This window comes from Rhinatrema bivittatum, chromosome 1 (genome assembly GCF_901001135.1).
Source record: "Rhinatrema bivittatum chromosome 1, aRhiBiv1.1, whole genome shotgun sequence".
In the NCBI taxonomy this organism is placed as follows: Eukaryota; Metazoa; Chordata; class Amphibia; order Gymnophiona; family Rhinatrematidae; genus Rhinatrema; species Rhinatrema bivittatum.
In genome coordinates, this window is record NC_042615.1 from 434,379,432 (window position 1) to 434,398,130 (window position 18,699).

Below are 18,699 nucleotides of genomic sequence, written 5' to 3' on the forward strand. Positions count from 1 at the left end.
GATTGTTCGCTTCTGAACCTCAGCGATCAGTGATTGTGTCGCAACTCTCAAATAGAGAGGTGACAGGTTTTTTGGGATTGGGATGCTCCGATTCCCATTGCTTTCCTGTCCCTTCAGGAAGAGGGGATTCGACTGGGTTCCAGGGCAATTCTTATGGGTTCCCCTCTGGATGCCTGGTTGTCCACCCCTGCAAGAGGTGTCCTTCGTTCTCAGTTTCCCGGAGAAGGCAGTCACTGCTTCTGACTGGCAGTTGCTCTCGGTTCCTCATGGGATCAGAGAGCCGATTGAGCGGTAGCGCTCTCCTTAGATTGTCCTAAGGTACAGCAGGTCTAATTCACAAGGGAGCCTTTTCAGAGTAGCTCCCGCATGAAGATTAGGGCTTTCTTCTGTCCAGGAGTCACCTTTGATACCTGCTGAGCTCAATGGACATTTTTTGATAAGGACCACTGTTGCCAGTCATTCTTGCCTGCGGGACCCTATCTCATTGAGTAGGATTTGAATCCATCTAATTGGCGAGTATGCCTTTCAAACTATCACCATATCCATGGCTGAGGGAGTTGGGGACAAGGGACCCTGCAACAGAGGTGCTGCTCTTTGATTGCAGTGGCTTACATGCTATACTTCCCCATTTTAGGCATAACCCTGTCTGTGGACAGGGAAGTCCTGGTTCATGAAATGATTGTTCCAGTTACTGGACTATGTGCTTCCTTGGGGGAAGTATATGCTATCAAGGCTAAGGTATTAATACCTAAGCCAAGTTCAGGGCAGTCTGTTCTGAGATCGCTCTTGCCCTGCCCTGGTACCCGTAGAGTTTCCAGGCTGGTGAAGAAATCCTGTTCGACAGGGATTTGCACTTGCAGTACCGTAACTTCCTGTCTTAGTGGAGTACATAAGAAATTGCCAAACTGGGTCAGATCAAGGGTCCATCAAGCCCAGCATCCTGTTTCCAACAGTGGTCAATCCAGGTTACGAGTACCTGGCAAGTACCCAAAATCTAAGTATATCCCATGCTACTGATGCAGTAGCTATTTTCTAAGTCAATTTGATTAATAGCAAGTAATGGACTTCTCCAAGAACTTATCCATACCTTTTTTGAACCCAGCTGCACTAACTACATCCCCCTGGAAACAAATTCCAGAGTTTGTGCGTTGAGTGAAAAATAATTTTCTCCAATTAGTTTTAAATGTTCTACATGCTAACTTCATGGAGTGTCCTCTATTCCTTCTATTATCCGAAAGAGTAAATAACCGATTCACATTTACCCATTCTAGACCTCTCATGATTTTAAAGATCTCTATCATATCCCCCCTCAGCCATCTCTTCTCCAAGTTGAACAGCCCTAACCTCTTTAGTCTTTCCTCGTAAGGGAGCTGTCCAATCGCCCTTCTGTGTGCCTTCTCCATCGCAACTATCTTTCTTGAGATGCAGCGACCAGAATTGTACATAGTATTCAAGGTGTGATACGGAGCCATTATGACATCTTCCATTTTATTCACCATTCCCTTCCTGATAATTCCTAACGTTCTGTTTGATTATTTTGACTGCCATAGCACACTGAGTCGACGATTTCAAAGTATTAGCCACTTTGACGCCTAGATCTCTTTCCTGGGTGGTAGCTCCTAATATGGAACCTAATATCGTGTAACTACAGCATGGGTTATTTTTCCCTGTATGCATCACCTTGCACTTATCCACATTAAATTTCTTCTGCCATTTGGATGTCCAATTTTCCAGTCTCCTGCAATGTATCGCAATCCACTTCTGATTTAATCATGCCGAATAATTTTGTATCTGCAAATTTGATTACTTCACTCGTCGTATTCCTTTCCAGATCATTTATAAACATATTGAAAGCACCGGTCCTTGTACAGATCCTTGAGGCACTCCACTGTATATCCTTTTCCACTAAGAAAATTGTCCATTTAATCCTACTCTCTCTTTCCTGTCTTTTAACCAGTTTGTAATCCACGAAAGGACATTGCCACCTATCCCCTGACCTTTTACTTTTCTTAGAAGCCTCTCATTAGGAACTTTGTCAAATGCCTTCTGAAAATCCAAATACACTACATCCACCAGTTCACCTATATCTACATGTTTGTTAGCACCTTCAAAAAAGTGAAGCAGATTTGTGAGGCAAGACTTGCCTTGGGGAAAGCCATGCTGGCTTTGTTTCATTAAACCATGTCTTTCTATATGTTCTGTGATTTTGATCTTTAGAACACTTTCCACTATTTTTCCTGGTCTGTAGTTTCCTGGATCCCCCCTGGAGTCCTTTTTAAATATTGGGGTTATATTAGCCACCCTCCAGTCTTCGGGTACAATGAATTAGGGATGTGAATCGTGTCCTCGATCGTCTTAACGATCGATTTCGGCTGGGAGGGGGAGGGAATCGTATTGTTGCCGTTTGGGGGGGTAAAATATCGTGAAAAATCGTTAAAAATCGTTAAAATTCGAAAAATCGAAAAACCGGCACATTAAAACCCCCTAAAACCCACCCCCGACCCTTTAAATTAAATCCCCCACCCTCCCGAACCCCCCCCCCAAATAACTTAAATAACCTGCGGGTCCAGCGGCGGTCCGGAACGGGCTCCTGCTCCTCAATCTTGTCGTCTTCAGCCGGCACCATTTTCCAAAATGGCGCCGAAAAATGGCGGCGGCCATAGACGAAAAAGATTGGACAGCAGGAGGTCCTTCCGGACCCCCGCTGGACTTTTGGCAAGTCTCGTGGGGGTCAGGAGGCCCCCCACAAGCTGGCCAAAAGTTCCTGGAGGTCCAGCGGGGGTCAGGGAGCGATTTCCCGCCGCGAATCGTTTTCGTACGGAAAATGGCGCCAGCAGGAGATCGACTGCAGGAGGTCGTTCAGCGAGGCGCCGGAACCCTCGCTGAACGACCTCCTGCAGTCGATCTCCTGCCGGCGCCATTTTCCGTACGAAAACGATTCGCGGCGGGAAATCGCTCCCTGACCCCCGCTGGACCTCCATGAACTTTTGGCCAGCTTGTGGGGGGCCTCCTGACCCCCACGAGACTTGCCAAAAGTCCAGCGGGGGTCCGGAAGGACCTCCTGCCGTCCAATCTTTTTCGTCTATGGCCGCCGCCATTTTTCGGCGCCATTTTGGAAAATGGCGCCGGCTGAAGACGACAAGATTCAGGAGCAGGAGCCCGTTCCGGACCGCTGCCGTTCCGGACTGCCGCTGGACCCGCAGGTTATTTAAGTTATTTGGGGGGGGGTTCGGGAGGGTGGGGGATTTAATTTAAAGGGTCGGGGGTGGGTTTTAGGGGGTTTTAGTATGCCGGCTCACGATTCTAACGATTTATAACGATAAATCGTTAGAATCTGTATTGTATTGTGTTCCATAATGGTTTAAGACGATATTAAAATTATCGGACGATAATTTTAATCGTCCTAAAACGATTCACATCCCTACAATGAATGATTTTGATAGGTTACAAATGTTAACAAATTTCTTCCCTGTGGAATTCACTCTGTTTCAGTTGTTCCAAGCAGGTTGAAGGCTCTATCTCGGTGGGTAACTCCCTAATTGAATCTGCAGTGAGCTATTCACTTGGGGTTAAGTTATACAATGTAGCGACTTGCGCTTATCCTGTCAATCCAGCGGTCTGCCTCCTTGTGTTCTTCGCTCCTTCCGACTGCCAGTTAGAATTTCGGAGGAAGGGAAGAAAAGCTAAGGCATTCATGGTATATCGTAGTGTATACCTGCGGGGAAATATACCATTTTTTCCCTATATTTTCGCCAAGCTCTGGCCAATACTGCCTTTAGCTTTTCTCACTTCATTAGGTTGCCCAAAGTGTCTTTCTGCTCACCTGAACTTTCCTGTAGACAGGATGGACAGCCCTGCCCTTGACAGGGTGCAGTGTGGGTGAGCTTCCGGCCTAACGTATCTCCCTGCTTGGGGGTTTGGGCTAGCGATCCCATTCAAGGATTGCCTTTCATTCCCTGAAACTCTTGATGCTGTCCTGCTGGTCAGCTATTTAAGATGCTTTGGCACATAGAGTCTGTCACAGACCCTGCCATTGTTGGTGATGATTCTTCCAAGCGTTGCTTGGGTTTTCTGCCCATTATGGCTATTAGCCAAACATGGGAACACTTCTGCAGAGACATATACTGTTCTTCGGTTGTCAGTGGACCACAGTTTCTTTCTGGGGAATTATTGAGCCCCAGTTGGTTTTTCGGTTGTCTTGTAACACCGAAGAAAACTGTGCGATCTTTGTCCAAGAGACCTTGTCTTGTTTATATCTCTAGACTTTTTCCTGTATCCAGAAGGTTCTAGACCTACTTTCATTGTCAGGGTTTACTGTTTGTAATGTATTTCATGATGTGGAGTGTTTCTTGTTGGCACTCACATCTTTCCTTTGCCTTAGGTGTCCTTGTTACACATTACGGTTTTGTGTATGTCTTTTCTATGATTTTCTCTTTATACAACCCAACTCTTTCCAGCCTAGAATCCCTTTGTGGGTCAGCTGCCTCTCATGCAAAAGGGAGAGCGGTGGTGCTTTCAGCATGGTGTGATTTCCTTCTTTGTCCTGCTCGTACAGCTTATAGCTTGCTAATCATCAATGTGTAAGGGCTACCAACCCTCTTGTCCTCAGAGAAAGAAGAGTTGCTTACCTATAACAGATGTTCTCCAAGGACAGCAGGATGTTAGTCCTGATGAAACCTACCCACCTCCCAACACTTTAATATTGATTTATTCACTCCTTCACTTATTGCCAATTGGGCCCTTCACTGTCGCATGTCAGGGAAAGGACCAGTCTCCTTTCAGAAGGCTGTCCTGAAAGGGGATTGGTCCTTTCACTGACAAATGTCGGTGAAAAATTCCAGTTGGAGACCAGACCTTGGGGGGGGGGGGGAGCTTAGGGCAGGTCAGACATGGGCCTCCAGCCATGTCTTCTAGGCACCCGAGGCGCTAGGGATGTACATTTTTCCCTAGCGCGTCCTTTTTAGCGCAGCAGGTCATTTGACTATAACATCGGGTCCCCCGGGAGAGGTGGTTGAGCGCATGTTAAGAAAGTGGGCGCGCAGCATTGAGCTCCTGTTTTCTATGCACCAGTACTGCATCGGGCCTGTCAGTTTGGTTGCACACTCATTTTTAGAGTGACTAGCTTGTCTCTACAAGTCATATGTATTTTGAAATGAGGGAGATTTAAAGATGCAGACAAGAAAAAGCATCTTATACCCTTCATAAATTTAATATGTTTTTAATCTTACAGAATTAAAACATAGAAACATGGCAAGAGAAAAAGACCATATAGCCTTAATCTTGTCGGTCTTTCTGCCCAATTAATTTAGTTTTGTAATTCCTATCACTCCTTTAGAGATCCCTTGTATTTATCCCATGTTTTCTTGAATTCGGAGCTGTTTGACTCCACCATTTCCACTGAACTGTTCCATGCATCCATCACTCTCTCTGTAAAGAAATATTTCCTAAGATTACTCTGGAGTGTGTCCCCTTTCACCCTCATCCCATGACCTTTTGTTGTAGAGCCTCCTTTCCATTAAAGAGGCTCGCCTCCTGTGAATGGAAACCTTTGAGATATTTAAATGTCTGTGTCGTATCTCCCTATCTCGCCTTTCCTAAAGGGTGTACATATTCAGGTTTTTAAGTCTATCCCCATATGCTTTACAAAGAAGACCACTGACCATTTTAGTGGTCATCCTCTGGACCAGCTTCATCCAGTTTATATCATTTGAAGGTGTAGTCTCCAGAACTGTACACAATATTCCTAATGAGGTCTCACCAGGGATCTATACAGGGGCAATATCACCTCTTTTTCTGCTGACCATTCCTCTTCCTATGCAGCCAAGCATCTTTCTGGCTTTTGCTATCACTTTATCCACCTGTTTGGCCACCTTAAGATGATCAGATAGTCACACCCAGATCCCACTCTTCCTTTGTGCTTAGAAAAATGTCATCTGCAATATTGTACCTCTCCCGTAGGTTTTTGCTTCCTAAATGCATTACTGTGCATTTTTTAGCATTAAATCTTAGCAGATGTGAGACCATTCCTCAAGCTTCGCTAGATCCCTTCTTGTTTCCCATACCTTCCGGGCTGTCTACCCCATTGCAGATTTTGTCATCATCGGCAAAAAGACAAACCTTTCTCAACAATTCTTCTGCTGTGTCACTCACAAAAATGTTGAAAAGAAACTGTCTAATGACCAATCCTTGAGGCACACTGGTAGTAACATCCCCTCCTCAAAGAAAACTCCATTTACCACTATTCTTTATCGCCATCCACTCAGTTCGTTTAGAACAAAGCTCTGTTTTTGAAGATAGTATTAAATACAAATTCCTCAGGAGAGGTGACTTTTCAAACCTGTTGATTCCTTTATTAGCAATCTGTGTCCCTTGAGATTTGAAGTCTAAAATGGTCAAAACAGTTAGTTTCTACAATAACTTGACACATCTGTTTTTTCAATGTTATATTTTTCTTATAAATACTTTTGGGATTCGTTCTTTTCTCAGCATTGTTTCCTTTGAAATGTCATTCCCTCTTAACCTCACCTGGAATACCACAATCACTTTTAGTTTTCACCAAGGAGTAACAATTTCATGGTTCTTAGGCTACATCAAAAATGAACTAGGAGCTAATCATAATGAATCAAACAGTTGTATCACTAATGACATTCTAGTTGATGTGAATGTATGGTTAATATGGAAAAATGTCAACGGATGGCAGTTTGTTTTTCTGTCTCTGGAACTGGGTTTGGTACAGTTTCATCTTTTTTTTCAACTTTATGGCAGAGTACAACAAATATTTGTAGGAAAAAAACAAGTAGGGAAGGCATGCAGAGGCATTACTTTAGTAGTATTTTCCAACATAGGGAGTCATTTTCCTACTGTATCGCACGTGAAAAGGGGTGGCGGCGGCACCGGAAGAGGAGTCGGGGTGGACGCTGCGAAGACTTTGCTGGCAGCGATAAGGTAAGCCACATTATCACCGCCAGTAGCGCACCCAATAGCGCCACCTTTCACGGCGGCGCTATTGGGGGCGAAAGCCGGCAGCGATAACACCGTGGTGGTGCGATCGCTGCCAGCTTTCACAGGCCCACCCCCCCGCTTCGCCCCCCCCCGTTACCACCAAATTCAGGGAGCTCCACGAAGTTAGAAAATCCAGCCCGCTAGGGGGACAAGATGGCGTCCTGAAGGGTACACGGAACAGAGCAGCTCCAGTTTTCCTAAAAAATTTTCAAGATGCCGCCAAAAAGAAAGGGGAAGGTTAGAGTTTTCCCCTCTATACCAACCCAGCTATCGGAGCAGGCTCTCATAACAACGTTCCTTGCCCAGGGAGCAGAAAAATTCGAGGGGGTGAATCCCATTGTGAGCACGCCGGGAGGAGAGGCGTTTTCACCAGGGATGGAGATTTCCCTCAGCCCCCCCGATGCACGCCCGCTGGCAGCCAGAGGAACCTCGACCCCAGACGTGCAGCAACCAGCGCAGACCGATGAGGTCAGAGCGACAGGGCTGCTGGGAGTATCGTCAGCGAGTCTCGAGGAAGAAGGAAGGGGAGAAGATACACCGCGGGAAGGGGCGCCGACCCACGCTGTACCTGGAATTTCACCGGACCCCACAGAACCGACCCCCCTAACAACGGGAGAACGGCCGGAACCTCTGGTAAGACCCGCGGTCGTCACCCTTGAATCTCTATGGGAATTCTCTGCGGGGCTAACGTTGGCTGTTCGTGACTGTAATACCAAATTAGACTCTTTTGCTTCTCAAGTAAATTTCAAAATTCATACTCAAGATGATACTCTTTCCCATCTTCAGACGTCAGTTGGGAAGGTTGAATCCGAAATAAAACATCTTAAAGCATTTAATTCTGCTACTATACAGGACCGAGCTGCTCTTTCCAGGAGACTGGAACTATTGGAAAATTGGAACCGTCGGCTAAACCTAAGATTAATCAAGTTTCCAAGAATTATGGGAGAGATGCCTATTACCACACTAAAAAGATACTTTGCAGAAGTTCTTTTACTTTCAGAGTCACAATTTCCCTTAATTAACAAAGTTTATTTCCTTTTGGGCCAAAATCGCTCAAATGAACAGGCAGTCCCTCCTATGGATTTTCAAAATTTGACAAATTTCTTAGAATCGTCCGCAATAGAGATAATAGATTTTTCTACATTGCATGTATCATTGATTGTTGAACAAGATATTAGTAGAATGATGGTGCATTATTTCAAAAATCTAAACACCCTGTTTCATGGTAGTAAGGTCCGTATGTTTCCTGATATCTCTAAAATAACCCAGGAAAGAAGGAAAGGGTTTCTGAGTATGAGACAGAATGTGATATCTTTAGGTGCAACCTTTGTCCTAAGATATCCGTGTAAGTGTATTGTAAAAAAAGAAGCAGATACATATTTTTTTTTTTCCCCAGAACAATTAAAGCTCTTTCTAGATTCTCATAGCTCTCCAGAGCATACCGTATCTTCAGGGGAATAAAGTAGGTATTCTGCTCTTGATCAGGTTAAATGTCCAGAATTTGATAATTTTCCTATATTCTCCTTTAAAGTTTGTCTCCCAAAATGTTTATTTGAGAACTGGTTGCATCTTAGGTATATATTTTTCTTCAAATGTGATTTACTTAAAATTTGTTTTCTCCTATGGTATGCAACATGTTTCCTGTTTTACTTTATGATACAAATTGTATTAGAAAAGTTATAAATAAAGATTTAAAAAAAAAAAAAAAAAAAAAAAAAAAGAAAATCCAGCCCATAGATTGTAGAAAGGAGATTTGCGGTGGGATGTGTTTTGAGGGAAATAGAAGGTATGGGTATGTAAAGAGAATAGGTAGAATCTGTATGGGGTTGATCTATTTATTTATTTATTTAAATGGTTTTTTTATACCGAAGTATAGCTAGATGCCTTCACTCCGGTTTACAGATATAACAACTTAGTACATTTGTCAACATTTGATACAAATAGAGTATAACACCAATGGATATGAATTGGAAATATCAACTTCTGAAACAGACAGGGTATAACAGTGAACAAACCGGGTAATGGTCAACACATTGATTGAAACTTAAGTAAAATTAAAAACAACTTGGAGTGTGTTAGGGTGTATAATTGAATTGTATTATCATTGAAGGGGGGAGTGTAATTTAACGGAACTGAGGTGGATGTCTGGGTTGTTTTACCTAAGGGGAGCTAATTTTAAAGTCTGTGGATATTTATATCATATCATTTTTGACAGTTGAACCATCAAGCTTAAACATTCTATGTAATAGTCTTGGGATTGTTCTTGCATATCCACAGTTGGATGTGTGTTGGATAAGTTGTGTGTGGTTATCCGATACCGTCTTTGAAAGTTTGACGGAAGATCCATGTTTTGAGCTCTTTTTTAAATGATTTGATGTTGCTTTGTGAGCTCAGGTAATCTGGTAGTGAGTTCCATAGTTTCGGTCCTGCAGTGGAGATAGCCCTGTTTCTTGTGCTGGAAAGCTTAGCTAATGGCAATGATGGTATGACTAGATGTAATTTACTTGCGGTTCTTGTCATTCGTTGTGATCTGTGTATCTGTATGATGTTGTTGAGTGCAGTGTTTTCTGCTTTGTATATTGCGTTATGTAAATAGTACCGGAAGCTTACTAAGGTTAATTAATCATTACTAAAAACTTGCTGAAATAAGTTATGTTTTAAGCTGATTTTGTAAGACTGCAAGTCATCAATCAACCTCAAAGCCTCTGTTAAGACGTACCAAAATATAGGACTTGCCACAGACAAGGCACAGTCCCTAGCCTCACATAGATTTACTAATTTCACCAATGGAACCTCTAATTTTGTTTTATTAGGTCTTAAAGCATATGAGGACCAATAAATCTTTGCTGTGCTCGAGATACATAAAGGAGCCTCACTATAAATTGCCTTATGAACAATTACAGCCATTTTGAATTTGATATCCAGTTGAATGGCAACTAATGAAAGGCCTTCGGGACTGGAGACAATGTGCTGACATAGATGCACTGGAGAGAAAGTGAGCCACTGAATTATGGCCTACATTCAATGCTCTAATCACATTTGCAGGCAGGTCCATATATAATGCGTTGCAGTAGTCCAGGCCCAACAAAACAAGGGCCTATAGTACTGTACAAAAATCAAAAGATGACAAAAAGGTTTAATTCGGTGAAATATTCAAAGTTTAAAATAAGATGACTGAACCAAGGCTTTGATCTATTAACGAAAAGACAGATCTGAATCATAGATTACACCCAAGTTTTCTCAAAGATAAAATAATGATAGTGCCATGGAAATGAAATGAATTAGGTGTACAGTAAATGGGAGCCTGCTGAGAATCATGGCTTCTGTTTTACACGTATTAATTAGCTGCCGGTTGTCAGCCATCCAGTGAGTAAGCACAGACAAACGGTTCTGTGCTCTCTTTATTGTATCGTTAAATGATACAGAGACTGTACGTCATCCACACAAATGCTATAGTTCTCCTTTCAATTTGACAGTATCCTGCAAATGAGTGCAGATCCTTGAACACCTGATTTTGAGTTAAAATGAGGGGAGATATCAGACCCAAGTCTCACATGACACATTCCGTTCTCAAGGTACGAGGCAAACCATTTAAGTACTAATCCAGAAATACCCAACTCTGCCGTACAATGCAATATTATCTAGTGCAGAGCTTTCCAAACTGTGTGTCGGGACACGTTAGTGTGTCGCCTGCAGTGTGAAGGTGTCACGCAAGCCCGGTCAACTCTGATGCGAGTTTGGGCTTTTTTTTTTCTAGAGATTCACTTTTTTTTTTCAGTTTATGGGTTGCTTATTATTGGGTGATTTTTGCTGTCAATCGCGTTTTTTGGGGGGGCTTGGTGGGTGGAACGAGCCCAGCCATCCTTGCATTGGCTGCTGCTGCCGATGAGGCCTGGCCATGAGGAGTACTGACTGCAAGCAGCAGTGTCTGGTGATCATGGAAGGGAGTGAAGCACTTAACTGGCAACAATCAAAAAGACGAGGTACATGAGTGTGGGGGCCAGACATGTGCTTGAGGGGGAGAGATTTGAGTGTGTGGGGGCCAGACATGTGCTGGGGGGAGGAGAGAGATGAGTGTGTGGGGGACAGACAATTTGTTTTATTATTGTTTCTCATAAATTATAACAATAACATGAATCTTGGAATATATATTTTTAATATAAATTTAAGGTTTTCATGAGATAGGTTGTGTCGTGAAACATTTTATTTATGTATATATTTAAGGAAACATACATAAATTGTCGAAATATGTTTCGTTCGTTTAACCTTTAACCTCTGGTTTACTAGTAGACTGAATTACCGTGTCGTGAAATTATGTTTGTCTACAAAGTGTGTCACCAACATGAAAAGTTTGGAAAGCTCTGATCTAGTGGTTAATGGTCTCAAACGCAAATTGAGATAACCACTAGAATCAGGAGATATTTTGTGCTTCTCTCACAGTCTCACATAATCACATCTAATGGGGACAAATGGAGAAGCTCTGTGCTATGTAACTTTCTAAATCCATATTAGTATTGGTCTAAACAAGTGTGATTATCAAGGTGATCTGTAAGTCATTTCAAAATCATGGATTCAATGACTTTGGCTAAAAATGTCAAAAAATTGGTCTGTAGCTAGTTAATAATGAGGGATCACATGATTGCTTTTTTTATCAGAGGCCTGACATGCAAATTTTATCCACTTGGGCAATATTCCTGATTTTAATGATGTGCTTTACAATTACATCCCTCAGATGTTTAAAGACTGCAGTAGAGCATGGATTGATTGGGGACCTAGAATTATTTAAAAATCAAATACATTGAACTACTTGAAGTGTAGAAACCTCCTCAAAAGAGTGACTCTTTGCTCTGCTGTGTTTGCTCCAGACTCAGCCCCTCCCCTCCAGTCTCTGAATAACAGGAGGGGAGGGGCTGGATTAGGGAGAAGAGTGGCTTTTCTTTATTGTCTGCTCCAGCCTGTTCTCTGCATCCTGTCTGGGATGGGAGCAACTGGAGCAAGAAGCAGTAGACTGTTGTCTGCTAAGTGAGATTCTGTACAGATGGGAGGCAGCAAATATTTAGCCAACCTGCTACCTCCAGATGTTTGCTGTCCTTGGCACAGACCTGGTGTGCCTATTGGCAAATTCAGGCTTCAGTTGCAGTAGTCCACCTGTGAGATAAGAGAGCAGATAAGGGATCTGGCAGTATGTACTGAAAGAAAGGGAAGGATTTTAGAGATGATAAAGACAAAGTGATGACAGTTCTTAATGCTGTGGATGTGTGTAGAGAAGGAAAAAGAGGAGTCAGAGGACCCAGAAGTTATGGGCTGAGCGAGCTGTGAGTATAGTGGAGGTGTTTACTCTGAAAAAGTGGGGAAGAGGCTTTTGGAAGAAGAATAAAGTTATACAGATGACAGTGGAGCAAAAGAAAACTACTCATTCTTTGGGAAATGTATGTGCGTGTTTGGGTAAATATTTGTGTGTGCGTGGGGATTCTCTGGGGTAATGTGTGGCTGGGTTGTAGGTGTAAGGGGAGTTGTGGTGTATATTTTGGGGGGCTATGGCTGTGTGCATGTAGGTGCAGGTATGGTTTGCTGGGGGTGTGATTGGGGCAGCTGTCTCTGGGAGGGGGGGAGTATAGGTGTGGGTGTGGGTGTGTTGGGGGCGAGGATGTGTAGGGGTGGTGAAGTAATTAAAGTATTAAATTCAGCAAAACAAAGCATGATGAGAAGAGGGGAGAACTTGGCACCTACATGCAATTATTTGAAGAGGCTCAGTATGACAGAGGATGAGAACTAGTGTACTATTCTGATATGGTTCTTATAGGGGCAGTGGGATGGCAGACAGTGTTTATAGAACATGCAGTGAGTAAGCAAGCAGATTTTCCATCCAGGGACATTTACTGTAAGGATTTATTGCACCATGTTAGCAACATACATTAGTGTATGAGCTGTAATTAAGAACTGACCCATCCATACAGGCCTTACAGAAGTTATGATAATGTTAGGACCCACTGGATCCTTACCAGGAGGACATGTTTAGGTTAGAGAGAATTTGTAAGTGGATTGAATCGTATGCTAAGCATTCCCCTTTGGGAGATTTGATTATCATGAGCCCTAGAGAGCTTTACAGGCAGCAAAGCGGAGTTTGGTGGGAGAAACTGTGACCTCTTTTGTCCTGCAGTGGACTGCAGGATTGGCACCACAATAAGTTTTGCTGTGGATGCTTTGGAAAGACCTTTTGCCTCTAGTGGTCCAGGCTTGAAGTTTCTTTTGTTGTTTCTATTTCTTGAGAGAGTGAGTTTCCCTCCTCTTCAGGGAAGAAAGCATATCCCTCCTTGGGTATATCTCTGGAGGAAGGAAACCCTATGCTCTTGTTTCTTTGAATTGCATTCCGTAAAAATCTTTTAGGACTACTTAGCAGTCTACTACATCACCTATTTTTGTGGTGAAGAATTTTGTGTCAAATAGTCCAGTTTGCATATAGGTACCCTTCTAAGTCAGGGAGGAATAAGGAGCAAGTTGACCCTCTGGCACTGAACTGGAGGAACAGAGGAGACCAGATTAAAGAACTGCTTTCAGAACTGATACTAGAGGTGACCTTCATAGACATGAATCTCTATAACCCTTTACCCAGCTGTTGCAGGAAGAGATTAAGGAGAGTGAGTTGATGACTTTGTCAGATTATCATAATGGAATCAGTTTTAAACCTGTAAACTTTCACTTGTTGGGAACTCAACTTTGGTGAGCCAAATGGTTTGTGACTATAGTCCTGTTCCCAAAGGGCCTTGAAGACCATATCTTCTCTGTTTAGGATGGACCCAATACTGGAACTTAGTGGTCAGATCTCAGAACCCCAGCATTCCTCCCTCTGTAGTAAGGATACAGGAGGGGAGATAAAATAATCTAGTGTAATTGGATGATTTTTTATTCTACTGTAAGCATGCAATTTCTGTGTTACATTGTTTCTTTTAGTGAGAGACATAATGATTAGAAGTGGTTGTCAATGTACTGTGTATTTACTGTAAATCCATTGTTCAATCCCAACACATAATCAGGCAATGAAGCTCTAGTCGGATTGATATTGGGTTTATTTTACATTTTTTATCATACATTTATAATACATCTCAAAGAAAATAAACTAATGTGCATAATTGCATTAATAAGGTAAGCAAACGTATAAGAACATATCCAAATACAAAAGAAGGTAACATCAGTGCTGCCAGTCTACCATAAATCTGGGGAAAGGATACACAATTCCAGGAAATTTAAGAAGTAGCCTGATAGTAAAGGAAATAAAAGAGAGTTAATATGGGTATAATAATCCCTAAACTAAGAGCCCTAGAAGTAGGGAAGAAGGTGGCCACTGGTTCCTGAATCAGTTTATTACTCAGGCTCATAAAATATATAGCTTAAATATTTAATGACATACTTACCTAGAAAATTTAGCCAGGAAAGTACACCCATCTGAAGGACTCTGAGAGTTAACAAAAATTGCTGGGTTTTCTTCTGCATGGTTTTTTATGTCTGGAAAGACTCTTAGCTTAACAATTTAGGAACTGGGTTTTCCGATGTCTGAAAAATGAACAGAGAGCCCAGTCCCTGCCTGGATGTAAACCGTGGCAGGAACATTTTACTCTTGATCTTGCTCTAAATTTGTCTTAAATTCAAAATATCAAAAGAAGTCTAAGACTTCTAGGCTTGTTCATCTCCCCTCTTAACAAAGGAAAGGAAATAATAGGCCTTAGAAACTAGAAGGAGAGACTGTCAAGGAATTTTCAATACCTCTAAAAGATATTGTCTAAAAATATCTATAGGGGTAGCTGTAGACAACTTAGGAAAATGTATAAACCTCAGTATGCGATGGCTAATTATATTTTCCAGTCTCAGTCTTATTATGCAGAAAAACCATTATTTTATCAAACAATTCTCATCACTTTGTTTTCTTTATCTTTTAATATGTCTCTTATTCAAAGCTTTATACACAGTTACCAAAACCTTGAATTGCACTCTTTTGTCAGTAAGTAGCCTGTGTATCCCCACAGCACCATCATTATAAGTTCTCAAGAGATATGGACCAAAAAATAATGATCTGATGTCATAATCCCAAACAATAGGAGCCACAGTAATGTGTGTAACAGGACCAACCTCAGAATTTTTGGTATAATATGCAGCGTCATGTAAAAGCAATGTGAATCTGCTCTTTCAGATGACAGATCTATACTCCCTGAGCTAAGAGATCACTGGGAGCATTACAGCTATATATTATTTTTCCACTCAGCCTGCCACCAGCATTTAGGTAATTTAATAATGTTTCCTAGTTTGGGAAGGTGCATGGATGGAAATGATAGTAAAAAAAACAAAACAAAATAGTTTGATTAAGAGAGGGTTGTTCTTTCATAATAATGTGCAGATTATGTGTTATATAGAACTGATGTAAACTGAATAATGTGGGTCCTCGTCATCCAAAGGTTAATTTTGGGTATGCATTGTCTTTCAGGTTATCTTGTTTCTGATCATGTTGATTTTGCGCAAGAGAGTGGCTCTCACCATTGCCTTGTTCCATGTGGCAGGGAAAGTCTTCATTCATCTTCCGTTACTCGTCTTCCAGCCATTTTGGACTTTCTTGGCGCTTATCTTATTTTGGATCTACTGGGTCATGGTGTTGCTGTTTCTTGGTACCACAGGTATGTAATGTATAGGGGTTTCTTTTCTTAAGGCTTTCCCCTCTTTCTGACCCAGGTTTCAGGGATACAGTTATTTAATTAATGATCACCAGTGGGCAGGGCATGCATTAGCAATTAATTCCCCTGTTTGAAATAGTTGAAACTAACAAGTCTGCCTGCTACCACATTTCCTCTGCCAAAAGCTGTATGGGATCAGTCCCTCACAAGGTTCTCTGCTGCAGAAGCCTGTGTCCCAGTCATGTGTGAGATATTCTGTAGCATCTTTGCTGGTAGTTTCATAGAAGAGTATTCTAGAGCAGGGGTCCCCAACCACCAGTCCGCGGACCGGGACCGGGCCGTGGGGGTTTTTTGCCGGTCCGCAGTGACGCCAAGCACAGGCAGGTGTGTCACACGCTCCCGGTCTCTCCCGCTGCCGTTGCCGCTGGGCTATCAGCACGTTCAAGCCCAGTGGGAACGGCAGCGGTGCTAGAAGAAGCTGTGGCACCCGCGGCTGGCCTTTTCTTCTTCCCGCGCCTGCCCCCCCCCCCCCCCCCCCCCCCCCGTGATCCGGAACAGGAAGTGATACGCGGTGCGCGGGAAGAAGAAAGAGCCGTGCAGCGTCGGTCCCCGAGCAGTTAAGCAGCCGGTAATCGGGAAAGGAGACAGCAGCATGAGCCTCCCGCGGCCGATGGGATTCTTCTTTCTTGGCCTGCGGGGGCTGCTGCAGCTCCCATTTGTGCTCGGGGGTTGGGGGGGGGGGGAGGAAGTGAGTGTGAGAGAGAGAGAGAAGCAGCCAGCCAGCCTGTGTGTGATTGACTGGTCAGAGAGCTGACTGTGTGTGTGTGTGTGTGTGTGTGTGTGTATATGAGAGACAATGAAAGTGATTGCTCAGGGAGATGACTGATGTGTATGTGAGAGTGTGAGATGTTTAGTCAGGGAGAGGTGACTGATGTGTGTGTGTGTGAGAGAGAGAGAAAAAGCATGGAAGTGAGAAGTCTGGGTATGTGAGAAAGCATGGGCGTAAGAAGCCTGGTTTTGGGGGGGGGGTGTGTGAAAGAAAGCATGGGAGTGAGAAACCAGGGTGAGTGTGCATGCATGAGAGAGAGAGAGACTGGTTGGTAAGGTGACGGTGTGTGTGAGAGAAAGAGACTGGTGTGTGTGAATGTGAGAGAATGTGATTCAGGGAATGAGAAGCCTGTGCACGTGGAGAGTGAGCATGGAAATGAGAGAGACTGGTGTGTGTGTAGCAGAGAGAAAGTGATTATGGGAATGAGAAGCCTGTGCATGTGAAGAGAGTGAGCATGGGAGTGAGAAACCTGGGTGTGTGTGAGACACAGCATGGGAGGGAGAAGCCTGTATATCTGAAAGCGAACATGGGAGTGGGAAGCTTGTGTGTATGCATGAGCGAGATCAGGTGACTGGTGTGTGTGTGTGTGAGAGAGAGAGAGAGAGAGAAAGAAAGTGATTATGGGAATGAGAAGCCTGTGCATGTAGAGAGAACAAGCATGGGAGTGAGAGACTGGTGAGTGTGTGTGTGTGTGTGAGAGAGAGACAGAAAAAGTGATTATGAGAGTGAGAAGCCCATATATGTAAGTAGAACACGGGAGTGGGAAGCCTGTGCGTGTGTATGGCATGAGAGAAACTGTTCAGGAAGGTGACTGGTGTGTGTGTGCCAAAGACTGTTTGGGAGATGATTGGAGTGTGAGAGACAAAAACTGGTCATGGGGGCATGACTGGTATGGGGGTGTGTGTGTGTGTGAGAGAGACATGGGCACTAAGGAAGAGAACCATAAGTATAGAGCTTAGCTTCTACTGCTGCTTCTGGTGTGTGCCACGGCCTGCAGGGAAGGGGAGTAGGAGAGCTGCTGGAAGGGGTAAGTAAAGGTGGCTTTTTAAGTTTATTTTTCTTGACTGCCATTTTAATTGTGTGATGTCTGCTTTTTTGAAATATTTTATTGGTGTTTGGAGAATGTTTAATAGTTTTTATGAGTTTTTAATTGTTGGATGTTATTCTGTTCATAGCTGTTTTGAAACATTTATTCTGCTTATTAGTATAGTTTACATTTATTTCTGTGTGGGGATCTAGCTTGCTAGCTCTGTTTTCCTAATAAGAGGTGTATTGGTTTTTAGGACCTGATTTAATATTTGTAGTGTTGCCTTTTCATAGATAGGGTTGCTCCTGTTTGAGTGTATTCCATAATACAGGTGTAACTGTGTGCGGATTAGTTTATGTGCATTACTACAGATCTTGGAAGTATGTTAGGTCGGTTCTGTGTCTGTTACCTAGATGAGATATTTTACTAGCATGTAAACGTTTGTATTGGTCTTATTTGTTGTGTTTTCTCAAGAGGACATGCATTTTATTTATTTATTTAACAGTTTTATATACTGACCTTCATAGTAAATAACCATATCGGATCGGTTTACAATTAACAAGAATAAAAAACTGGGGTAACTATTCAAGTAAACGAAAGATAAACAGTAAGTAGGAATGAGTCAAAGTTACAATCAACAGGGAAGAGAACTTGGAAGCTTGCAACAAGCTGGAAAGAAGATAAGGCAGGAAATAAATATGAAGTGATGCCATAGGGCGTACGGGTTAAAGCTCGCATTGGTGGTAAACTGCTGTCTTTTCATAAGTAGGGCTATTGAGCCTGGAAGTAGAAGGAGTTTGAGTTGCTGTTACTGAGATGACACCAGAACCAGAATATCTTTTTTGTAGGGTGAGTTGTATGGGGAATGTCATAATTCTGCTTTACATCCATTATTGTGGGTCAGGGGGGTTCCCATGGATGCAAATTGTACTTTTACATCTAGCCCCATGACTATCATGGGTCAGTGTGTCATGCATGTGAGAACCTATGGTGAGTTGAGTCACATTCACATTATAAATGTCATAATTAAATAAGTGTGCACTAAAATCAAACCCCTGCCTTGCCAGGCCATGGAAAAATGGTCTTGCTTGAAGCCGGTCCCTGGTGCAAAAAAGGTTGGGGACCACTGTTCTAGAGTGCTGCGTCATTTTTTTGGTCTCATCTGGTCTACTCTCGTCATC

General features: G+C 42.9%; 1 protein-coding gene across 1 annotated transcript in view; it reads left to right on the forward strand.

The window, feature by feature from the left end:
• SLC44A1 (solute carrier family 44 member 1) overlaps positions 1-18,699 on the forward strand; it is a 353,381-nt gene that overhangs the window by 208,996 nt on the left and 125,686 nt on the right. Inside the window, exon 9 of the mRNA XM_029604664.1 lies at positions 15,479-15,665. Coding sequence (XP_029460524.1) covers positions 15,479-15,665 — 187 coding nt within the window. The remainder of the gene's footprint in view (positions 1-15,478; positions 15,666-18,699) is intronic.